Source organism: Podarcis pityusensis (genome assembly GCF_964106645.2).
Source record: "Podarcis pityusensis genome assembly, chromosome: 7".
Lineage (NCBI taxonomy): Eukaryota > Metazoa > Chordata > Lepidosauria > Squamata > Lacertidae > Podarcis > Podarcis pityusensis.
The window spans coordinates 83154371-83180016 of NC_138031.1; the positions used below are offsets into that span (position 1 = coordinate 83154371).

The 25646-nt window shown below is 45.2% G+C and overlaps 1 protein-coding gene and 1 long non-coding RNA gene across 11 annotated transcripts in view; one reads left to right on the forward strand and one right to left on the reverse strand.

Annotated features, from left to right (window-relative positions):
- Positions 1 to 13729, forward strand: part of LOC308481941 (disintegrin and metalloproteinase domain-containing protein 2-like) — a 43683-nt gene extending 29954 nt beyond the window's left edge. For 4 of the 5 annotated variants that reach the window (XM_081014788.1, XM_081014789.1, XM_081014792.1 and 1 more), the window contains exons 16-21: positions 2187 to 2370; positions 5047 to 5127; positions 8010 to 8127; positions 9397 to 9556; positions 10567 to 10611; positions 13628 to 13729. In XM_081014788.1, coding sequence (XP_080870914.1) covers positions 2187 to 2370; positions 5047 to 5127; positions 8010 to 8127; positions 9397 to 9556; positions 10567 to 10611; positions 13628 to 13655 — 616 coding nt within the window. In that variant the 3' untranslated portion in view covers positions 13656 to 13729. The remainder of the gene's footprint in view (positions 1 to 2186; positions 2371 to 5046; positions 5128 to 8009; positions 8128 to 9396; positions 9557 to 10566; positions 10612 to 13627) is intronic. The other variant, XM_081014790.1, reaches the window with a different exon arrangement.
- On the reverse strand, positions 8 to 25436 carry LOC308482097. Of its 6 annotated transcripts, none has more exons than XR_013988995.1 (4): positions 9594 to 10548; positions 8745 to 8830; positions 2709 to 4173; positions 8 to 2023 (listed from the first exon to the last, which is right to left on the reverse strand). It is a non-coding gene; the product is annotated as an uncharacterized lncRNA (long non-coding RNA). The 6 variants fall into 6 exon arrangements; XR_013988996.1 differs by lacking the exon at positions 9594 to 10548 and having other exon boundaries at positions 2709 to 3623; positions 4056 to 4173; positions 8745 to 9103; XR_013988997.1 differs by lacking the exon at positions 9594 to 10548 and having other exon boundaries at positions 2709 to 2795; positions 2978 to 4173; positions 8745 to 9103.
- Positions 25437 to 25646: the final 210 nt, after the last annotated feature.

Here is a 25646-nt window from a genome sequence, read left to right on the forward strand (position 1 = left end):
TATGTGATTAGGAAACAGAAGAAACTGTGGCAGGATGTTTGTGGGCTGGCGGCTTAGGCATCTTCTATTGTGTGGTGCATGTTTTTACTGTTGATATAGTATCAAGGTAGCCAGGTGGAGCGGGCTGTCATGACTCTCCCACAGGGACTAGGACACCCAGTTGGAGGCTCCTGTGTCACTAGCTGAGGGATGGCACTGGGTTTCTGACCCTGACGCTGGTGGTTAGTCCCACTAAACTGTGGCTGACAGTCAGGTGTTTGCTGAACCACATCCTACAGCATCAAGGCCAATGGTTCTGGAGCCAGGTTTGTCCTGGGCATCTTTTTCCCCAAGACCAAGTAACACAGTGTCTACCACACTGTTAGTCCAATGGTGCAAGAAGCATACCACATGGGAGGTCATAGAGGTTTACAAGCCCTCAGTTAACTACCAAGCAGGAGCGGATCTTGGTAATATGGTGCCCTGTGTGAGGCCCAAATTTGATGTATTCCCCACTCCACCCAAAGCTGCCTTCTAACAGCCAGGGAAGGGAGGCACCAAGCTTTGGGAAGGAGGCACAAGGCTCCCTCCCACCTCCTTCCTAAAGCTGGGCAAGTGCTAACTAAGCTTTGGGAAGGAAGCAGGAGGACTCTAGGATCCTGTCAGAGCCCTCACGCCTCCTTCCCAAAGCCCAGTGCTTACTTTGGGGGAAGGTGCACCCTTGACTCCTGTGCCCTGGGTGGGGAAACCAGGCACGCTGCCCGAAATCCGCCTCTTTTCCAAGCCTTGTTGGAGCAAGTTGCACACCAGGCTCTGTCTCTGGTGCTGTAACAAGGGACGTGGGTGGCACTGCGGACTAAATCACTGAGCCTCTTGGGTTTGCTGATCAGAAGGTTGGCGGTTCGAATCCGCATGATGGGGTGAGCTCCTGTTGCTCTGTCCTAGCTTCTGCCAACCTAGCAGTTCGAAAGCATGCCAGTGCAAGTAGATAAATAGGTACCACCCACACCCTCTCTCTCTCTCTCTCTCTCTCTCACACACACACACACACAAACAAGCAAACCACACTGCAGCTAACTGAACACAACCAACCAAGCGTTGGACCCTCAAATCTCTCGCAATGCCATCATAAATGAATAAATATATAGAGGACCTGCCCACACAATGCTGACATAAAAACCCTGCACGAATACTACACAACTGAACAAAAGATCAAGATCTCTCTCCCCTTTCCTCTCTCTTTTCCCCCAATCGCATATGTGTCTAGTACCAAATGTTAACAAACTGTGAAAAAAACTCTATGAACTGAAAGTAGAGACACTATATGTACTTTTTTGTCTGTTTGTTTGATACACAATAAAATCTTTAATAAAAACTAATTTAAAAAATAGAGGACACAACACAAAAGAAGGATTGAGAAGAAGGCTTAATTAATTAATTAATTAATTAATTGTAGATTGCCTTTCACCAAAATGATTATAAGGTGGTTCACATAAGAAAATCAATACAGCAAAATCATACAACAACAACAACAACAAATTGTTGTTGTTTAGTCATTTAGTCGTGTCCGACTCTTCGTGACCCCATGGACCAGAGCACTCTAGGCACTCCTGTCTTCCCCTGCCTCCTGCAGTTTCGTCAAACTTATGCTGGTAGCCTCGAGAACACTATCCAACCATCTCGTCCTCTGTCGTCCCCTTCTCCTTTTGCCCTCCATCTTTCCCAACATCGGGGTCTTTTCCAGGGAGTCTTCTCTTCTCATGAGGTGGCCAAAATATTGGAGCCTCAGCTTCAGGATCTGTCCTTCCAGTGAGCACTCAGGGCTGATTTCCTTAAGAATGGATAGGTTTGATCTTCTTGCAGTCCATGGAACTCTCAAGAGTCTCCTCCAGCACCAACAACAAATTAAGATATACCAAAATATATCAAACAAACAAATTATGATATACCAAAATATATCCATTGGGCACAAACTGTTGGGGGAATAATCTTTGATGCCAGATGTTTCAAAGGTTGAGGAATGGCAGCCCCTCCCGTTTGTCATCTGTGTAATGAAAAGCATGCATTTTTAGGTAACATCTTCAAAAACATACTTCCGTTGTCAAATATGATATCTTGGAGGTGAAAAAAACAGATATTTCCAATACATAATCCCCAACTCTTTGCAAATGTGTGATCCTGTTCTTTTCTCCAAATGCCTTTGACAGGGATATCAAATGTGGAAAGTTAATTTGCCTCTATCCAACTAGAAACCCTTATGTTGACATGGACGTTCCAGTTCTATACATTCCGTTCCAAGATACCCTTTGTATATCTCTGGACCTTCAACAACCAGAGGGCTTTCCGGACCCAATGCTGGTGAAAGAGGGTACAAAATGTGGAACTGAAAAGGTAAGGGATACAATCTGACACAGCATGACTATTACTGTTGCTTAAATGTTGTCACCAGTGCGTATGGTGTCCTAAAGAGCAGCACAAGCAAAAGGAAGACCACTGGTCTCATGCTTGAAGAACTTAAAATCTAAATTTCCGCTATGAGGAGACAGGTATGATGGGCTGGGAGTGATGGGAGAAGCAGAGATGGTAATCAGCAAATGCAGTTAGACGTTGTTTGTTCATAAAGTATACCTAAAGCGGAGGGGGGGGGACGGACCTCAAGGCCAAGGGTCTTAATGCAGCCCTGCAGACTTTCCTGTCTCCTCAGGCCATGCCCCCTCCACAGATCTCACCTCTCGTTGGCCATGCCCTGTGCCCTCCTGGACTGCTTTTGCTTGGCTGCAACAAGTCCCTGAGCAGTGCTGACGCCTCTTGCTTGCCTGGGCGGAAGAGGGAGAGAAGGGTGCGCATGTGAACCCACACAGCACGGCCACAGACTTGCACGGCCGCCTTCTCTCACCCCTCTTGTTCCATCCACTTTAGCATATGGCCCTTGGAAGACTAGTGAGGGAACGGCCTTTGGCCTGAAAGGGGTTCTTTGTCCTGGCCTTCAGGTATTTACATGTTTGGCTTCCTTTCAGTTGGGGATGATGCAGTTCCCCTCCTGCCATGGTGTTCTTCCTCCAGTTCTTCCTCTTCCTTTTCCTCTTGCACCAGACTGAGACCAAGCGAGAGTTGCTGCTACTGCTGATTGCAAAAGGGGAAGCAAGTGAGAAAATACCTGCTCATTGCAGCAGCCAGAGACATGACCACTATCCCCCCCCAGCTTGTACTCCCCCTAGCAGCCACTTGGGACGTGGGTGGCGCCGTGGGTTAAACCACAGAGCCTAGGACTTGCCGATCAGAAGGTCGGCGGTTCGAATCCCCGCGACGGGGTGAGCTCCCGTTGCTCGGTCCCTGCTCCTGCCAACCTAGCAGTTCGAAAGCACGAAAGTGCAAGTAGATAAATAGGTACCGCTCCGGCGGGAAGGTAAACGGCGTTTCCGTGCGCTGCTCTGGTTCACCAGAAGCGGCTTAGTCATGCTGGCCACATGACCCGGAAGCTGCACACCGGCTCCCTTGGCCAATAAAGCGAGATGAGCGCCGCAACCCCAGAGTCAGCCACGACTGGACCTAATGGTCAGGGGTCCCTTTGCCTTTACCTTAGCAGCCACTTGCCACTCACTCCTTAATCTGCCTGTTGGCTTCATTAGCTGCCCTCTGACTTTCTTTTTAAAAAACAAGACAAAACAAAGATCTTTATTGAAATTTAACATATATACATAATAACCAAAATTCCCAATGATTCCCTCACATAAAATATAATATCTAAATTACAACAGCTGCAAAAGTATACACTTAATTATAAGACCCGCCTCCCACCCTCTACTTCCCTCCACAGCAATTCGACTTCTTTATATTTCTTTCTACCTTTTTTCCCTTGCATTCTGTAATAAATTATTTTTGTTAAATTCTGATTTTTCCTTCTTTCTTTCTTTATTTTGTTATTGCTTACATTTTTTATTCTAAGCCTATTAACATGTAATTTTTAGAACAATATTTTGACATATAATCTTCGAAATACTTCCACTCCATTCTTAACTTTTGATTTGATTGATATCTTATAATTGAAGTTAATTTTGCCAATTCTATATACTCACTTAATTTACAAATCCACTCTTCCTTTGTTGGTATGTCCTGAGATTTCCATATTTCCATTTAGTAGCAATCACTACTCTGGCAGCTGTGCCCTCTGACTTTCATAGGAGGTGGAGGAGACTGGAAGAGGAAAAGGTTTTTAGGCATCAGTGCTGGACAAGAGGATGGGATGAAAGCAGGGCATTATGGTTAATCTTGTTCCCCACCCCCCCAACCTCCCATGATAATGCGGTTTTCCTGTAAAAAGGGTAGATCTGGATTAATGGAGGAGGGGGAAATACAGACTACCGTATTTTTCGCCCCATAGGACGCACCGCCCTATAGGACACACCTAGTTTTTTGGGGGGGAAATAAAGAAAAAAAATTATTTCCCCCCCAGGCACGGGGCTGGCGCGGGGGAAGCCCGAGCTTCCCCCGACCCCAACCCCCAGAAGAGCCTGCTATCCGCAAGCCTAGGGAGCCACACTGGTCTCCCCAGGCTTGCGGACAGCTGTGCGAAGCCCGGGCGCGCTGAGGCTTCCTAATGCAAGCAGCTCTGCGCGACTCTCCGGAGGCCGGTGCGGCTTGGCGCCGGGCTCTGGAGCGATGAGCAGAGCTGCACGGAGCCCGGGAGGGCAGGCAGCTCTGCGCGACCCTCCGGACGCCGGCGCGGCTTGGTGCTGGGCTCCGGAGGGTTGCGCAGAGCTTCCTGAAGCCTGGAGAGCGAGAGCCTCTCGCTCTCCAGGCTTCAGCGAAAGCCTGTATTCGCCCCATAGGACGCACCCACATTTCCCCTTCATTTTAAGAGGGAAAAAAGTGCGTCCTATAGGGTGAAAAATACGGTACCACTTTGATGCAGATGACATTGTACATACAATGGAAAAATCTTGCATACAGATCTCGCAATAAACACCTGTCTGGAAGCACTCATAGATGTGGTCTGGTGAATGCAAAAGGTCTGTTGCAGGGCAGCAACTCTTCTGAAAACTGAAAATTTATTTATTTATTTTTAAGGTTTGTCTCAAACAAGTATGTGAAAAGTATGACGTTCTGAAATATGATTGTGATCCTACAAAAACGTGTTTGGGGCATGGAGTAAGTAAAACGAATGTTATATTTTTCCATGTTAGTGTTTCTGCTATAAAAAGGAGGTGTGGTGTTTTCCTTCAGAAACTATTTGGTTGTTTTCTTGTGTGCCTGAAGTTGGCTGTACATATGCAAGAGATTGAGGTGGTGGAGTTCTGATGTGGTGGAGTTGACTGTCCTACTTCAGACTACAGCTGGGGAGTTTCATTTTTTACTAAAACCACCTTGTGGGTAGAATACTAGCGCAGCAAGAAGAGTTCAGGTTATCCTTCTAACTGCTGTGTTAATTTTCTACTTGGAAGGAATTAATCTCCAATGCATAGTTTGAAGTGGTACAGCCAGCTCTTACCACTTTAGGATTCTTCGACTCCATTCTCCTTCATGTGAAGATATCCAGCCACAGACACTCAGGGTTCTTGACAGTTTCTGAGGGCAGCCATAGAGATAAGAAAACTAGATGACACACTGTGCCCCTTCCTGCTTCCTGAGCTCCTCCAACGTGCCATCAGCAGTGGTGCAAGAGAAAGCCTTTGCATCACAGTGCTGAGCTGAGAGGAGAGACAGCGTTTCTTAAACCTTATAGAATGCGGGCCTGGGAGGAGAATTTTCTCTCCTCCCAGCACACTGATGGGAAGGGAACCCGCCCCCCCCCCATCTTCCACAGGTGTGATTGTATGATTTCATGTATGTTTGCGGGGGAGAGAAATAGAGCTACTTGCCTGCATGATTGTCTCTGGTCTGCATGTGTACTAAGCATGTGTACTTTATGTGTGGTAACTTCAGAATTTGCATGATTGCTTTTGCCACAACCACTGTTGGCATGTGATCTGTAGATGGTTGACCAGTCTTGAATGTAGCCCATGGCCTGCAAAACATTAGCCACCACCCCTGACCTAAATGCATGCTTTCCGCTGCTAATTGTGAGATCAAGGCATCTGTTAACACATTCTAACACATCCATGACTTGGTCGTGGATAGAGGAATTGATCTGGCATACATAACAGAGACTTGGTGGGACATGGCCAATGGGGCTATTATTGCTTCTGCTTGTCCACCAGGTTTCTCTTAAGCACTGCAACCGAGGGTATGTGGGTGGCAGAGTGGTGGTTATTGCAGCAAGTTTTAGGAAGTCATTAGTTTTCACCGGGCATCCTATTAAAGATACTCAGTTTTCTGAATGCATGTTCTAGAAGTTGGGCAGGATTCCTATTGGGGTACTGACCTCCCCACTGAACCAAGAATTCCCTGCCTGAGCTGCTTCAGGTCATGGCAGATGTGCTGCTGGAGACACCTAGTCTGGTGGCTCTAGGGGATTTGAACATCCATGCTGACATGACCTTACACAGGACCGCTTGGGACTTCATGGAAAGCATGGCCTTCATGGAGCTGTCCCTGAATAACTCTGACCCTACTAATAATCGTGGACATGCCTTAGATCTGGTGTTTACCACTGTGGATGTGGGTGATCTGACATTAAGTTCCAGTACAACAAAAGAAGTGCCATGGTCAAATCACTTCCTGGTGCAACTAGACTTCTCTGTGACCCCCTCTGCAGGGAGGTGGGACTGATTCGAATGGTCACTTAATAGATCCAAATGACTTCCAAAGAGTGGTGGGGGGTATCTTGTCCCCATGTTGATGGCCTCTCAGCTGATTCCCTCTGGACCCAGCCATTATGGCCAGTTATTATCTAGTCTCAACTCTTCCATTCTTGGGCAAAGTAATTGAGCAGGTGGTTGCTCAACAACTCCAGGCATGTCTAGAGGATGGGGAATATTTGGATCCCTTCCATTTAAATTAGAACCAGTGAATGTCCTGTGTGTCTGGAAGCAGTTGGAGGATGGAAGGCAGCTAACAGATTGAGGTTGAATCCTGACAAAACAGAAGTACTGTTTCGGGTGGACAGGGGGCAAGACTTCCTAGCCCTGAATGGGGTAACTGCCCTTGAAGGACCAGATGCTCAGCCTGAGAGTCACAGCTGTCCATGGAGGCGCAGGTTAATTCTATTTTCAGGGCAGCTCTCTACCTGATCCATCTGGTACACTGGCTGAGACCCTACCTGCCTGCACACTGTCTCACCAGAGTGGTACATGCCTTGGTTATCTCTCGATTGGACTACTGCAGCACGCTCTATGTGGGGCTACCTTTGAAGGTCCAGCTCCAAGGGCCTTCTGGCGGTTCCCTCCCTGCGAGAAGTGAGGTTACAGGGAACCAGGCAGAGGGCCTTCTCAGTAGTGGTGCCCTCTCTGTGGAACACCCTCCCATCAGATGACAAGGAGATAAGTAACTATTCAACCTTTAGAAGACATCTGAAGGCAGCTCTGTATAGGAAAGTTTTTAATGTTTAATGTTTTATTATGTTTTCGTATATGCTTGAAGCAGCCCAGAGTTGCTGGGGCAAACCAGTCAAATGGGTGGAGTACAAATAATGAAACTACAGTGGTACCTCGCAAGACGAAAAACTCGCAAGACGAAAAACTCGCAAGACGAAAGAGTTTTTCGTTTTTTGAGTTGCTTCGCAAGACGAATTTCCCTATGGGCTTGCTTCGCAAGATGAAAACGTCTTGCGAGTTTGTTTCCTTTTTCTTAAAACCGTTAATACCGTTAAAACCGTGCTTCGCAAGACGAAAAAATCGCAAGACAAAAAAACTCGCAGAACGAATTAATTTCGTCTTGCGAGGCACCACTGTATTATTGTTGTTATTATTATTATTATTATTATTATTATTATTATTACTGCTACTACTACTTTACCTTTAATTTTATTTTAGACTAGAGCTGAGGCCCTACTCAGGAAATAATAAGAATAAAGTTTTCTTAAAGCATATTTTTCTGTTTAAGATAAAGCACGTAAGCAAGGAGTAAATGTTTGCTATTCCTCCCCCCTTCAGATTTGCAACAACAAAAGAAACTGCCACTGTGATCCAGGATGGGCACCTCCAAATTGCAAGGAAAAAGGAGGCCCCCTTGGAGGAAGCATTGACAGTGGGCTTCGCATGCTGGCTTCTGGTTAGTAAAAGCAGGACCCTCCATCCTGACAAACAGCTCTGCTGCAGTAATTTCCAAACTGTTTAGAATTAGGACCCACCTTTCACCTCAGCCTGAAACCATGGGACTGGGTTTCATTTTTGTTTTAACCCATTCATTCCCCTCCTTATTCTTCCCTTGAATTTTCTGTCTTTCTCAAGGCAGAAAGATGAGAAGTGACAGCACATTAGCTTAATAATCACTCCTTCTTCCAAAGGAACTTTAGGATTGCAGGCTGGGTGTTTATGAGAGTCAGTGTGAGTGAAATGTTTTAGAATTCTTGGTGCCTGAACTAAACTGCAATTCCCAGGAAATGGGGGAAGGGTGGCAGTTAAGCTGGTATAAAATTGGTATATGTTTTCAGTATAGACATAACTCCTCTCTCCATCCCTGTATTTCTAGTTCTCTTTCAAAGAGCAAAAGTGAAAAGCAAATGTTTTAGTACTACTAAACCAGGCTGTGATGGACTTGTGGATTCTGATGCGCCAACTGAATCCCTGTGGACTAGTACAAAGTCAACGTGGGTGTACTTGCTGATGTACGATTAATTGGGCCAGAACAAAACTTATTGGTGCCAGAGTAAAAAATCCAAACAATACCTTCTTCTTCTTGTAATAAACCTGGACCACAAGAGACACTTTACCAGGAGACACTCTTGCCCAAACTCCAGTGAAAGGAACAGGAGCTGTACATGAGGATAGCACTTAGACACAGAAGAGAGAGAGAACACTGCAGAGAAAGAAGCTAACACATTCCTAGTGCTACCCAGTTACTGCTTTTCTGCTGTAAGCTGCAAGCAGAACTGCAACTGATTTCCTACATCTTTAGTAGTAGGGCATTTTTCTATGTGTATAACCTGATATGTTCTGCTGACACCTGTGGATTTGACATAACTTCTGTCTGCAGCTTCACTGTGACCTTTGTGAAGGATGCCATTTTATAACCACATTTTATATATATATTTTTAACGGTCTTTTAATTTAACACTTTTCCAGCTCTCCATTTATTTTTTAATGAAAGAGAGGAATAGTGCTGTAAAACTGTGTCATTACATTTTTATACCACAATAATGCTAAATTAAAAAATAAAAAACCTTTCTGGTTGTTGCTGTTTTAGCAACGTGGAAAGAGTTTGCTTTCTAATCTTTAAAAAATCCTATAAAATTGGAGCATTGGGCAGTGCCACGCTAAAAATGTCTAATGCGGCGGCTCTCCTGGTTCAGTCTTTGCTGTGAAATTTGTTTCCATCTAGATATTACAGAAAGAGCCATAGAAGACAACATGCGGACGTGGGTGCTCCTAAGCATATTTCTCTTTCTGCCCATTGTGGTTGGGTCAGCCGTCCTGATTGTCAAATGGGCACGAATCAGCAACTACTTCATAGAGGACAGCGGGTCCCTAGGTGATTCTGAGTAAGTCACAGTTTATCAGGGCCTACCCTGTACACACCTGAAATCTTCTGGTACATCAGCAATTTGGACAAATAGGACCTGCAACAGAATGCAATCTTTTTCAGCCATGGCCACCTCCACATGCCCTTTCCCCTCTCACCCACTTTTGCATTGGGCTGTGGGTTTTTTGTGGGGGGAAGTCCCTTGCTTAGGGATTTTTCCTAATTTTTGTTGTATTTCTGCAAACCTTGGGGTTCATCTGAGCCTGCTGATGCGTCAGAGGTGCCATTTTAGCTACATAATAACACAGATAGGAGTTTGCTGTTAGTATATCTTGGGGGGGGGCTGTATATCCCTCCAGATGTGGTTGACCATACTGGAGGGAGATGATGTCCAACAACAAAAGAAAAGCAAGGATAGGAAACCTGTGTGGTTGTACTGCAACAACCCATTATGGCTAGTGGTCAGGAAAGATGGGAGGTGTAGTCCAGCAACCTCTGAAGGGCCATAGGTTGCCCACCCCAGTACATATAATAATAATTAATTTTCAGACTGTATAGTAAAGCTAACTCCATGACAAAGCCGAGGTATGCTTATCTGTATATAATTGAGGTTAAGTACCGGTAACCTTAGGGACGCAGGTGGCACTGTGGGTAAAACCTCAGTGCCTAGGACTTGCCGATCGTATGGTCGGCGGTTCGAATCCCCGCGGTGGGGTGAGCTCCCCTCTTTCGGTCCCAGCTCCTGCCCACCTAGCAGTTCGAAAGCACCCCTAAGTGCAAGTAGATAAATAGGTACCGCTTTATAGCGGGAAGGTAAACGGCGTTTCCGTGTGCTGTGTTGGTGCTGGCTCTCCAGAGCAGCTTCGTCACGCTGGCCACGTGACCCGGAAGTGTCTCTGGACAGCGCTGGCCCCCGGCCTCTTAAGCGAGATGGGCGCGCAACCCCAGAGTCGGACACGACTGGCCCGTACGGGCAGGGGTACCTTTGCCTTTACCTTACCGGTAATCTGAATTCTCATTACATTTCAGATCTTATACTAGATCCGATGAATATAGCATGTCAGACAAAACAAGGTAAGCTTCAACTAACTTAAAGTATACTGATTAAAAACAAACTACCGTATTTTTCGTTCTATAAGACGCACCAGACCACAAGACGCACCTAGGTTTTGGAGGAGGAAAACAAGGAAAAAAAATATTCTGAATCTCAGAAGTCAGAACAGCAATAGGGATCGCTACGCAGTGAAAGCAGCAATCCCTCTTGTTGTTCTGGCTTCTGGGATAGCTGCGCAGCTTGCATTTGCTCCATAAGACGCACACACATTTTCCCTTACTTTTTAGGAGGGAAAAAGTGAGTCTTATAGAGCAAAAAATACGGTAACTTTCCTTCCAGAGCTGGCTGCAGTCTAGAAAAGGATCACTCCCTAATTTATTTCCTCCCTTTGTGATAGTGAAACTTGGATTGAATTGTCTAGTTTTCCCCACCAATTAAGGAAGGACTGGGTTTCTCTGCAAAATCTGCATGTTACCTTTCCTTCCAAGGAGCCTCAAGGGAACACACAGTAAAATAAGACCTGAAAACAAACATGGGCAGAGCAGTCTTTTACTCTGGTTACTCAGGGGTTGTGTGTGGGGGTGGCCAGAGAGTGATTCTGTTGCTCTGCCAGCAAAGTAACTGTCATATCTACTATTCAGTCTCACTCTACACCAGTCCAAAAATTAGAAGTCAGCTTGGGATGTGAGGGCGATCTGGCTGTGACATCTGTCACCCCATTGATCACCAGGGTTGATTCGGCTGATCTGGCGGCTAGGCGGGTGTCCCCTTCCTTCTTCACCGCTCCAGGTGCATCCCTCCCGAAGCTGCGCGCTCGGTGAAAGAGGACGGCCATCCCAGATAGAAGGAGTGTACCGTTCTTCGGTCAAGGGTATACAATAACTGCGCTCCCCTGCTAGAACTTCCAAACGAGCTCAAAAATTAGAAGTCAGCTTAATAGTCACAATAGACACAGCATTCCTCGAAAACCATCAAAGCTTACCAATCCTGGACTCCACCAGCAATGATGCCCACAGGCTGCCCCCACATGCACCACTGCATCATCAGACACACAGTGTGCATCACAGTGTCCCCCAATGGCACAGATCCGGTGGCACAGCCAGCAGTCAGCCCTCTACTGCTAGTCTCCAGGCACCCCTACAAGCCAGACTGCTTGAACTCACAGCTGTTGTTCTTTTAGCACAACACACAAAGGGGAGAAAGGAGAACCCCCACAACAGAGCACCCATATAGCTCTGGGCTTAGAGGGCCTTCAAAGAGCATTCACATTCGTCCTGAGCCGAGACTAAGGTTCAGGGCCCACCCAAGGTCATCCAAGGCCAAGAGCGGAAGATGCAACAGGCAGAGTCACAGACACCCCGCAACAGCCATCAGCCTCCAGTTGATCACTGCACTGAGTGACGGATTGTGATGCAGAAGATGAGAGTTTGTGCCACATCAAGGTTGAGGGGGAAATACCCTTACTCAGCTTTTGTATACCTAACTGGGGGGGAAATCCAACAGTGATGTCAGGGGTAAAAGAAAGGGAACTTTTAGGAGGCTGCCAACATGGATTCCAGCCCAGGGCATTTCCTGAATCAGTCAGCCAAAGCAACACAAATGGATGACACAGCTCATGGGGCATTGATTTTCCCTGAGACCCTCATCATTAACACCAAGAGGAGTCCATCAATATCTTAGAAAGTGGTACTATAGACAGCCGATTATTTGGGCAATTTTTATATTAGGGCACCAGCTATCACACAACCCCAAAGAGGTGGGCCTCACTTGTGATTGACATGGAACATGAGTTGGGATGGATCAAATGGCATGCAGGAATCAGTCGCACAACCCCAAGCCTTTCTAAACAAGGAGAAATTTTGCTCGTCTCCTGGAGGGGACTGTCAGGCAGGATTCCAAAGAATTTTTAAAAAAATGTTCATGACTTCTGCTATTCTATGGGAATATATGACTATGAGTTTCCTTAAATTATATAAATACTACAACTACAAACAAAAGACTCATTAAATACTGTCCTATTAATGACAGCGATGTTTGCTTTTTCTTATTTTCTTTTGAATTTTTGGTTTACAACATTATACATTCTTATATTATTATTCATCATTACTCAATTTTAACTGTATTTGGTCTGTTTAAAATATAGGATAGTATCCGTTCTAATTGTTTAGATACTGTTTTCTCAATTCACATGGTTTCATCAATTAAAAAATGTTAAATGGCACACCTAAAACTTTGCCAGCTTTCACCAGTGTGGTGCCCTCCAGATGTTTTGGAGTGCAGCTCCTGTTGGCCTCAGCCAGCTTGGCCATTTTATGCCAGGGCTGAAGGGAGTTGTGGTCTGAAACATCTGGTGGGCACCACGTTGGTGAAGGCTGAACAAAGCAGTGACAGGCTTTGCTTGGGAAACTGTTTTATAACAGCAGCAGCACTTCCAGGCAAAGACCCACACTAGATCTTGTCTCTCATAGAAAAGGTACAAAGCAGGGCCAGTCCACCCAAGAGGCAAGGTAAAGTGACTGCCACAGGAAGCAGGATTCATAGGGGCAGCAGATCTGGCCTCCAAAGTACGCATCACCTCCTCCTGCTGTTGTGGTGGCAGTGACAGCACTCCTTGGAGGCCGGATCTGTGCTTTCTTTGGCAGCCCACCCCCCATGCCACCTCTACAGCGGCCTCTTGGTGAACAGGTCTCCTCCGACTCTTGCTCCCAATGCACAGCTTTATTCCCCCCAGTTCCTGATGTAGATCTTCACTCAGCCCTTCCTCCCTGACAGGCAGGAGGTGCCAGTCTGTGGTTTGCCTTAGGGGCCAAAGTGTCTTGGGCCAGCCCTGGTACAGAAAGACTATGCAGGGAGTGGAGAGGCTTCTATGGGAGAAGATGGTTTTTCCAATGTCTTCTCCATCTTTCTGGGTGGTGCTAAGGAAATGCAGATGCACCATTATTATTTTTTTGCCTCATTTTGCGGATTCTCCTTATTGTATTGCTCCATCATGTCTTCTCTCCTCTCTCCCTCCTGCTGCCCCTATCATGTGAATAGCTTGAGCAACCGAGAAGACACAACGTGACCAGACCTGGGCCAGGCTCCTGCTGTTTATATGACTTGTAGCTGCCTAATAAATTACTGCTTGCTTATACAGTACAGGTGAAAGGTATTCTGTGAATGGTTCTCCAGGTCCTTCTTTGCATTTGTATACAGCATGCAGGGGTTTCATTATGGGTTGGCATCAGCAGGTGCAAGCTGAGACTGCAAGTCCTGCCAATTACCCATCAAGGTAAAGGTAAAGGGACCCCTGACCATTAGGTCCAGTCGTGACCAACTCTGGGGTTGCGGCGCTCATCTCGCTCTATAGGCCAAGGGAGCCGGCGTTTGTCCGCAGACAGCTTCCAGGTCATGTGGCCAGCATGACTAAGCCGTTTCTGGCAAACCAGAGCAGTGCATGGAAACGCCGTTTACCTTCCCGCCGGAGCGGTACCTATTTATCTACTTGCACTTTGATGTGCTTTCGAACTGCTAGGTTGGCAGGAGCTGGGACCGAGGAATGGGAGCTCACCCCATTGCAGGGATTCGAACCGCCGACCTTCTGATCAGCAAGTCCTAGGCTCTGTGGTTTAACCCACGGCGCCACCTGCGTCCCTGTTACCCCTCAAGCAAAGTTTGTATTCTTAGGCACATATCCAAGCATTCTTCACAGCTAAGGTTGCCCCTCCCCCCAACAACCAGCTCTTAGGCTTACCAGCTGCGTGGAAAGCAGAAATGAAACCATTACAGCGGTACCTCGGTTTACAAACTTAATCTGTTCCAGAAGTCCTTTCTTAAACCAAGGCGCGCTGTCCCTAATGAGGCCTCCTGCCGCCTGTGCCCTTCCACCGTTCTGATTCCGTTCTTAGACCGAGGTAAAGTTCGCAAACACTACTTCCGGTTTTGCAGAGTTCGTAAACCGAATCATTTGTAAACAGGACTGTTCTTAAATCGAGGAACCACAGTACTTTGTCCCCTTCTTCCAGCTTTACAGTGATTTTTGTTTGTGAATGAAACTTTGTCGCCTCGCACACTACTGCTAAGACAGGTGATCTGGGAGGGAGGAGCAGAATGGCAGCACAAATCTTATGTCCCAGCCAACCTAATTTACTGAGGGCAGCTCCTCTTTTCTGGTACCTGTTCTGGTAATTTGGGTTTGAGGACTCATTGAAGCCTGGCGCAAACACACACAAAGGGTGGCAAAGCAGGGCTGGTGTGGGGTGTGGCCTGGGAAGACACTCAGATCTAGAAAGCCGCATGTGATCTGGAGCCTGAGGTTCCCCATTCTGGGTTCCCTCTAGTCAGGCCTCCCGTTATCCAGAGCCACCAGCCTGATGTCTGTGTCTTTGATCCCTTTTAAGCCATTCCGGGAGCTGGCTGCTGAACAGTTTGGGTAAGATGCCACCTAAGAAATAAATAAATCTTTTGTGGGGCGCTTTTGTCTAGAGCAGGCATAAACTGAAAATTCTCATACTGCCTCTGACCTTCTGGACAGTTCTGAGCAAAATAAGACCAGTGGCCCTGTTGAGGTAGTAGTGGACTAGAAAAGGCCCAATCTGATCACCTTCTGGAGCCTGAAATCAAAATCAGGTGCAGATCAGTAAGTGGCCTGGGTCACGTGTCGTGCTAAGACAAGCCATGGTTCTCCAGGGTTTCAGACGGGGTCTCTGCCTAGAGACAAATGGATGTTTCCACTGATTCAGCTTTAACAAGCATGTTTTTTTTTCGGGCAAACTGCTCTGACACAGAGTGTTAAAGCATGGGCCCTGGACCTCTGCCTGAAAGAGTGGGACCAAAGATATGTGTTGCTGAGGCCTTAGTTTTCAAAGGAAGAGAAAGGGTCAGCATCATCAAAGGGCAGCCAAGGGGAAAGGGTGGAGCAGGATGTGTTCAAGGAGCTGAGGTGTTCAAGGTGAGACAAAAGTCATGGGTGGGATTTTCTTGGAGCATGAGCACTGAGAAGTGGAGGAGAGGTGCAAGATAAGGAATGGGAGTTTGTTTTGACTCTGGGAGCGATCAGGAAGCCACTGCGTGTGAGGTGGAGTATTGTGTGCTCAGAGAGAAAAGGGAGTATGAAAGATATTATTAGCATCCCACAACGAATTTGAGGTTAATTAAGCTCACTTTTCCTATAATCTCCTTGAACCTTGGCTAGTACTTTCTATTTTTTCCAGAGGGCTGTTGCAATTTGAGAATGTCAGCTATGGAATTGAGCATTTGAAAGACTCAGCTAATTATGAGCACCTGATTTATCAAATAAACAACAAAAACCTCCAGAGTCTACTTAGCAGAGAAGATTTGCCATCTACAGAAAGACCACTGGGCAGCAAGGGCGTGTCATATAAGCTGCTCTCAGATACTTCAGTAAGTGCTAAGAGGTTTCTTTCATTCTTAAACAGGCCTTTAGAAGTGATTACCATCAAAATTCATGTTTATTTGGAGTCCTCCCTGAGAACTTGGGTTACAATACAGATGCAATGCAATAAATAGACAATAGATACTAGGGTGGAAAAAGGTGACTTCTCCTTTGTGTGCTCATCGCATAACTTACCTGCACTGGATGTCTCTGATGTACCTGTACACAGGATACAGAGAATAAATTTTTAAAAAGAAAAAGGCAGTGGCATAGCATCGGTTTCTGGCGTCCGGGGTGCGTGTGTGCATGTGCCAGGTAGGGGGAGGCTGCACGCACACTGGCCGGAGTGATGCCAGCCCAGCCCTCAGTGCTGATGCCGCCAGAATGATTCCATCCCCAACAGAGAAGTGGAGCCATCCTGAGCCACCTGCCTGTGCTTCTCACCCAAGGCCCTTCTCTGAGGCTAGTGCAGATGGTGGCAACCTGAAAATGGGACTTTTCACAGGTGACTCCCCAGTTATGGAATGCTGTCTTCAGGGAGGTACACATGGCACCACCATTCAGTGGCGTAGCGTGGGGGGTGCAGGGGGGACCGGCCACACCGGGCGCAACATCTGGGGGGGGCACGCTCGCACTCGCAGCTCTCTGCCCCTACCTGGCTCACTCTCTCTCACTGCAGTGCTGGCTGTGCGAATCCGATCCGAGCCGCTGGGTCGCCGCCCACTGTGGAGGGGGTGGGTGCCAGGCGTGTGGTGCGGAGAGAGAGCGAGGGACTATCTGGGGGAGGGACAGTGCAGCGGCCGCCCAGCACAGCGCTGAGCGTGGAAGAGAACCACACCAGACCAGACCAGGCAGCAGCAAGAAGAAGCTGGCAGCGGCGGCAGGTTAGGGGTTAGGGGGCGCAAATTACTTGCCTTGCCCTGGGTTAGGGGGCGCAAATTACTTGCCTTGCCCCGGGTGCTGACAACCCACGCTACGCCGCTGCCACCATTTTCAATTTTTGGTGCCAGGGGGAAATGTTCCTGTTCACCTAAGCATTTGATCCCTAATTGGGGTCATATCCTATAGCCGGTTGTGGTGTTCATCTCTTAGTAGTGTGGCATAGGATTTATCCTTTCTATAGTATTGCCAAAGCCGAAAGGTTGCTCAGTTGCAGATATGCCTGGAAGCGAAAGGAAAGCCCAATGCTGTAAAGAAAAATATTGCATAGGAACCTGGAATGTAAGAACCATGAACCTGGGTAAGTTGGATGTGGTCAAAAATGAGATGGCAAGAATAAATATTGACATCCTGGGCATCAGTGAACTAAAATGGACGGGAATGGGCAAATTCAGTTCGGATGACCATCATATCTACTACTGTGGGCAAGAATCCCATAAAAGAAATGGAGTGGCCCTCATAGTCAACAAAAGAGTGGCGAAAGCTGTACTGGGATGCAATCTCAAAAATGATAGAATGATCTCGATACGAATCCAAGGCAGACCTTTTAACATCACAGTAATCCAAGTTTATGCACCAACTAGTGGTGCTGAAGAAACTGAAATTGACTAATTCTATGAAGACTCACAACACCTTCTAGAAATGACACCAAAGAAGGATGTTCTTCTCATTATAGGGGATTGGAATGCTAAAGTAGGGAATAAAGAGATAAAAGGAACAACTGGCAAGTTTGGCCTTGGAGATCAAAATGAAGCAGGGCAAAGGCTAATAGAGTTCTGTCATGACAACAAGCTGGTCATCACAAACACCCTTTTCCAACAACACAAGAGACGACTCTACACATGGACATCACCAGATGGGCAGCATCGAAATCAGATTGATTATATTCTCTGCAGCCAAAGATGGAGAAGCTCTATACAGACAGCAAAAACAAGACCTGGAGCCGACTGTGGCTCAGATCATCAGCTGCTTATAGCAAAATTCAAGCTTAAACTGAAGAAAGTAGGAAAAACCACTGGGCCGGTAAGATACAATCTAAATCAAATCCCTTATGAATACACAGTGGAAGTGAGGAACAGGTTTAAGGATCTAGATTTGGTGGACAGAGTGCCTGAAGAACTATGGATGGAGGCTCGCAACATTATACAGGAGGCAGCAACGAAAACCATCCCAATGAAAAGGATATGCAAGAAAGCAAAGTGGCTGTCCAACGAGGCCTTAAAAATAGCGGGGGTGAGAAGGCAAGCAAAATGCGAGGGAGATAGTGAAAGATACAGGAAATTGAATGCAGATTTCCAAAAAATAGCAAGGAGAGACAAGAAGGCCTTCTTAAACGAGCAATGCAAAGAAATAGAGGAAAACAACAGAATGGGAAGAACCAGAGATCTGTTCAGGAAAATTGGAGATATGAAAGGAACATTTCGTACAAAGATTACCATAATAAAGGACAAAAGTGGTAAGGACCTAACAGAAGCAGAAGACATCAAGAAAAGGTGGGCAAGAACACACAGAGGAATTATACCAGAAAGATATGGATGGCTCGTACACCCCAGGTAGTGTGGTTGCTGACCTTGAGCCAGACATCCTGGAGAGTGAAGTCAAATGGGCCTTAGAAAGCACTGCTAATAACAAGGCTAGTGGAAGTGATGGTATTCCAGCTGAACTATTTAAAATTTTAAAAGATGATGCTGTTAAGGTGCTACACTCAATATGCCAGCAAGTTTGGAAAACTCAGCAGTGGCCAGAGGATTGGAGAAGACCAGTCTACATCCCAATCCCAAAGAAGGGCAGTGCCAAAGAATGCTCCAACTACCGCACAATTGCACTCATTTCACACACTAGCAAGGTTATGCTTAAAATTCTACAAGGAAGGCTCAAGCAGTGTGTGGACTGAGAACTCCCAGAAGTGCAAACTGGATTTAGAAGAGGCAGAGGAACCAGAGACCAAATTGCAAACATGCGCTGGATTATGGAGAAAGCTAGAGAGTTCCAGAAAGACATCTACTTCTGCTTCATTGACTATGCAAAAGCCTTTGACTGTGTCGACCACAGCAAACTATGGCAAGTTCTTAAAGAAATGGGAGTGCCTGATCACCTCATCTGTCTCCTGAGAAATCTCTATGTGGGACAAGAAGCTACAGTTAGAACTGGATATGGAACAACTGATTGGTTCAAAATTGGGAAAGGAGTACAACAAGGCTGTACATTGTCTTCCTGCTTATTTAACTTATATGCAGAATTCATCATGCGAAAGGCTGGGCTGGATGAATCCCTAGCCGGAATTAAGATTGCCGGAAGAAATATCAACAACCTCAGATATGCAGATGACACAACCTTGATGGCAGAAAGTGAGGAGGAATTAAAGAACCTTTTAATGAGGGTGAAAGAGGAGAGCGCAAAATATGGTCTGAAGCTCAACATCAAAAAAACGAAGATCATGGCCACTGGTCCCATCACCTCCTGGCAAATAGAAGGGGAAGAAATGGAAGCAGTGGGAGATTTTACTTTCTTGGGTTCCATGATCACTGCAGATGGTGACAGCAGTCACGAAATTAAAAGACACCTGCTTCTTGGGAGAAAAGCAATGACAAACCTAGACAGCATCTTAAAAAGCAGAAACATCACCTTGCCAACAAAGGTCCGTATAGTTAAAGCTATGGTTTTCCCAGTAGTGATGTATGGAAGTGAGAGCTGGACCATAAAGAAGGCTGATCGCCGGAGAATTGATGCTTTTGAATTATGGTGCTGGAGGAGACTCTTGAGAGTCCCATGGACTGCAAGAAGATCAAACCTATCCATTCTTAAGGAAATCAACCTTGAGTGCTCACTGGAAGGACAGATCCTGAAGCTGAGACTCCAATACTTTGGCCACCTCAGGAGAAGAGAAGACTCCCTGGAAAAGCCCCTGATGTTGGGAAAGATGGAGTTTACAAGGAGAAGTGGACGACAGAGGATGAGATGGTTGGACAGTGTTCTCGAAGCTACCAGCATGAGTTTGACCAAACTGCGGGAGGCAGTGGAAGACAGGAGTGCCTAGCGTGCTCTGGTCCATGGGGTCACGAAGAGTCGGACACAACTAAACGACTAAACAACAACAGCAAATAGTATTGCAGAATGAACACTTCTAGTATATTTCTCTTTTTGATATTTGTTTTAAACTTCTGTAATTGTATCCTTTTTATGATGCTTTATGACATTTTATGTAGTAAATGGTGAATAGATGCAAGAAGTAATAATACAATAAAATAAAGCTGAATTGGTCATAAAGTGATGAAAATAGCTGTTTACTTGGCCGTTTTCCTATGTCATGAAGGCTGAAATTTCAATTCGGTGGAGGAGGGTCAATATATTAACTGATATGCATGAAATTTTAGATATAGCTATATAATGCCTATTATAGTAAGGTAAGACCTTTGGAACAGGCTTTTTCAATAAAAAAAAATTATGAACCACCTTAATGATTTATCATCCATTCCCATAAAAACCTCTTGGTAATAATGGTCACATTTCTTTCTTCCCTCAGCATTGGTGCACACTATGGCAAACAGGGAAAGACCCTGCACCCACCGAGTGAACATGGTCATCTATTTTAAAAAAAAGAGCAGATGAAGATTGTTCTTTGACAGAAGGCATAGTCATCCATGTAGACCTGTGTCTTGGGCGGATCCAGTAATCCTAGGCTCCACTCTATCATGTGCCAGCCCTCCTCCAGGCCGGCAGTGCCTAAGCCAAATCCAAACTACACCCGGAATCAAGAGTTGGTGGGCCTCACCAAGGCAACCAGGAAAAGACCAAGGAGCCACAGAGTGGACATGGTCATATGTTAAAAAAAGCAGAGCAGATGAAGATTGTTCTTTGACAGGAGGCATAGTCAACAACTTGAGTAGGAATCAGTGAGTTGACAAACTACTTATTGATTTGCTTGCACAAAGTTTATGCAGAAGTTAGATTATATCTGGACTTTATAGAGCAATCTGAATGACTGAGCACTTTAATCCACTTTAACAGCACCAACCTAAATCTCCTGTGCACACTTGAATCCCTCCCACAAAATACCAACAAGGAGGTGGCCAGAGAGAATGGCAGCTTACCCAGACTGGTGCTGGGCTGCAACTAGGTGGCTGGCAGCTGGAGAATTCCTATGCCGGCCGCTTGGATTGGCAGGCTTTCCCACCATCCATTTATTTGATTCCCGACCAATACAGCCAGGCTAAATAAAAGGCTTCCAATTCTTCTCATTGTACTTGTATTGTTATTTACGTTTAACGCACAGCCTTCTATTACCCTAATTTGTTTTCGTGTACTCTAACAAATTAACATTTGCACATTATATTTTACAAGGAGCAGTTTAATTCCGCAAGGAGATTGTTATTTGGACAATATGTTTTTAGGTAATCTTTGAATATTTTCTTTTATTTACAAATTCAATGAACGATTGTATAATAATGCAAATTCTTGTATTGTATCCCCCCCTTTCTTGTCTTAATCTTTTCTTTTCTTTTTTATTGAATTAAAATACAAATATATAAACATACATAAAGATAATTAAATAATAATAATAATACAGCCAGTCTAAGTGGGCTGGGCTTCACCCCAGTCTGCCCCCAGCCTATAAAGGCTGGCTGTGCCCAATCCCAGTCAGCTGAAGAACATTCCTCCTTTCCCACCCTATTCAGTAATACTGTGGGTTTTGTAGGTTAACCTTTTGCTTCCTAGGGTACTGTGTTTGTGGGCCCTGCTATGGTTCTATAATGGTTGCTGTTTTTGGAACCAGGAAGCAATTGGCCTGCAAACAGATTGGCCCCACCTGCAGGTTTTGCTTTCCCCATAGCAACAATCACTATTTGTTGCTATTTGTTGTTAATATCGGTTGAAAATATTAATTTTTTCCTTTTCTGGTGGTTAATCTTAAAACAGGGGTCAGCAAACTTTTTTTGGAGGGGTCTGGGTCACTGTCATCCACATACTGCCAGAACCACCTTTTGTGAATCAAGAGCAGTTTCCCCTCTTTACCTGGCCTCATAGTCTTTGTGGATTAGCAGGAGATGCTGCAGAATAGAAAGGAGATGCTGCTCTGCGTTGACTCATAAACTTGCAGGTTTTGCCTAAGCCTAATCCAACCTCCACCTGGAATCAATAATCCACAGGGTGGACATGATGAACATAGCTGTCAAGTGTCCCTTATTTGGCGGGACAGTCCCTTATCCCAGCGCCATGTCCCGCTGCTGTCCCTTATTGATGATGTTCCTTAAATAAGCTACTGAAGGTAATGGGGCCCTTTCTATGTCCAGCTGTGCTTTGTCAACAACAAATTGTTGCTTTTTTGTGTTGAATATATGCTATATGGTAATTTATGGACCTAATAGGTATCTAAAGCCATTTGCACGCAACAAAATATGTATTTTATCAAAGTAATTGTTGATCCCTTATTTTGGCTGCTGATCCCTTATTTTCGAGGCTGCTGGTCCCTTATTTTCAAATCTGTAAGTTGACAGCTATGATGATGAACTTCATGAAGAATTTGTAGTAATTTCCAAAGGTGCCCAGGGTGGACATGGTCTTATAATCCTCTTCAACAACTGAAATGTCCTCTGTGCACCAGATAAGCTCAATATAAACTTAATATAAGATTGTGATGTAAGCTGACACCCCTTCCTTGAATCACTATCTATTAAATACTGTTAAAAGTTAAGTACTATGACAAATATGAACAGTACATTGCTCCAAAATAATTATGTCAAAACATGGGTTGAAGTTTAAAAAGATATGTCAAGATGGGACAAGTTAAAATTGTCATTGCTGGACAAAATTTCAGTAATAAAAATGAATGTTTTGCCTAGAATGATGTTTTGATTTCAAACAATACCTTTTGTGACTAATGATTTGTCGAAGAACATCCATCCCTTCCTACTCTGTTCAGTAGTGCTCTGGGTTTTGTATGCTAACCTTTTCCTTCCTGGGTTACTGGTTTTGATGGGGTTCTATAACGGCTGCTGTTTTTGGAGCTGGGAAGCAATCTGTCTGCAAACAGATTAAAAAAAAAATCTTTATTGAAAGTTCAAAAAGTACATCATAATATGTGCACTAAACATGGTGAGACACAAACAAAAAAGAGAAACAGAAACAGAACCCTGTGTAGAAAGGATGATAAAGGGGGGGGGATCCAAAACTGTATATTTTACAATGTTGTTACTGTACTTCGCCAGATCTTAACCTATTACGGTATTTGTAAGAATGGATTCCAAAAATCACTGAATTTGTCCATGGCAAGTCTGTGTTTATAGGCAAGTTGTTCATATGTTGGAATTTGTATAAGTCTTCAGTCCAATCACAGACGGGAGCCACATTACCCCTATTACATCTCCAACAGTTAAATACCTTTGATAGCCCTTTTTAAACAAATGTAATGGGGTCCAGTATATTCTAAATATTTTGTTGTTGTTGCAGGAGCCTCAAATTTAAGTCCAGAGACACCCTTGTTATGTTTTTTAATTAAGCACTTATTTATTACTGTTTCATTGTATTTTATTCTTGTGAATCGCTTTGGGACGTTACGTTACGGGAAGTGATCCGTACACTTAATAAATGAAGCTGACGGGTAGTTCCATATTTGGTCTTGGTTTGAGCAGACCTGCCAAGCCATAAAGTTCATCAGGTGGCCTTGGGCAAGTCATGGTCTTTCAGACTAGTTTCTAGGCTTCTTTTGACTATGAATAGAAAATGAGAAATTCATGAGCTCATTGACATAAGAATGGGATAAAGGTACCCCTGCCCGTTCGGGCCAGTCTTGACAGACTCTAGGGTTGTGCGCCCATCTCACTTAAGAGGCCGGGGGCCAGCGCTGTCCAGAGACGCTTCCGGGTCACGTGGCCAGCGTGACAAAGCTGCATCTGGCGAGCCAGCGCAGCACACGGAAACGCCGTTTACCTTCCCGCCAGTAAGCGGTCCCTATTTATCTACTTGCACCTGGGGGTGCTTTCGAACTGCTAGGTTGGCAGGCGCTGGGACCGAGCAACGGGAGCTCACCCCGCTGCGGGGATTCGAACCGCCGGCCTTTCGATCGGCAAGCCCTAGGCGCTGAGGCTTTTACCCACAGCGCCACCCACGTCCCTAAGAATGGGATATGAGATAGTAAATATGATTATTATTAATAATAATTTGTAGAGCAAGCATGGGGAACCTTTAGCAGTCCAGATGATGCTGAACTACAGCACACATTGGCCATGCTTGATGAAGCTGGTGGGATTTGTTGTTCAGCAACAACTGAAGGATCTAAGGTTTCCCACAGCTGGGAAACAATGAATTGCTTTAAATATAAGCACTATGATGTAGCTTGATTTTGGAAGACTGTGTGTAGTTGCAGGTGCTGCACATTCCTGGCTGAAATCCCACCTTAAGACATTTTGCTGCCTGTATTGAAGTCCAAATTATGTGTGTGCACGCACATACACACCAGCTCAGGTGTACAAAGTCTTGCTGCGCCATTCATATACAAGAATTCCTGTCTTCATGTAATCCTCCCTGCTCTTGCAGGCCAGTTTTGCCAGGCTACAATACAGTCTAATCCATATTTATTTTGGTAAAATCCTGTTGAAAAGAACGGGACTTCTAAATAAACATGCATAGGATCGGACTTTATAGCAGCTATGCTATTCAAGATACTTATGCATACTTACCGTACTTTGTAGTAAGTTCCACTGGACTCAGTGGAACTTACTTCCATTTAATCATTCAAATAATCAGAGTCCAAAGGTTTATGTGCAACAGAGACATGGAAATGTGCTATCAATTAACACATTCAGTGTGACTCCATGACAGATTTATGACTGATATATGAGGGTAGTCTCAGAAGCAAAAGCAAGATGGAGACAGCAGTGTGCCTGCTTTTTGAAGTGATACGGAACGGGGGGGGCATGTCTTCTTCACCTTCTTCGCTACAATATATCCATTTATTTCCAATTGTCAATGTCAAAAGGGACTAAAATCTATAAAATTCATAGAAAATCAACGTGCCAATTTGCTCAATTTCTCTAGGACTCCATGACACCTCCCCTGTCCTCCATAATCCCTCAAGCAAGGTGTCAAGACCCTAATCATGTCAAATCACTCTGCCAAGCCTTTCCTCTGAGCAATGCCAGGTGGCAGACCATGCATACATGGACCATTGTCTTCTCATCAGGTACTCAGGATGTGCTTATCTGCGCATATCTCCAGCTCTGCATATTCCCCCCTCCCTCCTCCATATGTTAATCCTGTGTAACCCAACCTCTTCTTAATGTATTCATGATGTAATCTGTGTAACCCAACCTTTTTTTAATGTATTCATGATGTAACTGGGATGTATTTTGCACTGTATTCTGGGACATGGAGGGAAGTTTCAAAAATTCATGTCACCCCTTTCTCGCTGTTCAATCTCGCCTTGAACCTGTTGCGCAATAAACTTGGATCTTCTGCAGTTTGCTCCTGTCTCCGGCTGAGCTCATTTTCTTCCGCAGGGACCCGCGGACCTAGTCCGACGAGCTGGGTGGCAGAGTAGCCCTGCACCCAGATTTTACCGTAACAGAAGTCTAGCAAAAATAATCCCCACATGGAAAGTTTATTCTAAATATAATAAAAGTTTCAAGTCAAGTTGAAACTTTGCCCCATTCCACAATGAAATTTTTACAATTTATTCTCCACACATCTGTCTGCATTGCCCCAGCCACTTTGGGCCACTTCCAGCATATATAGAAACATAATAAA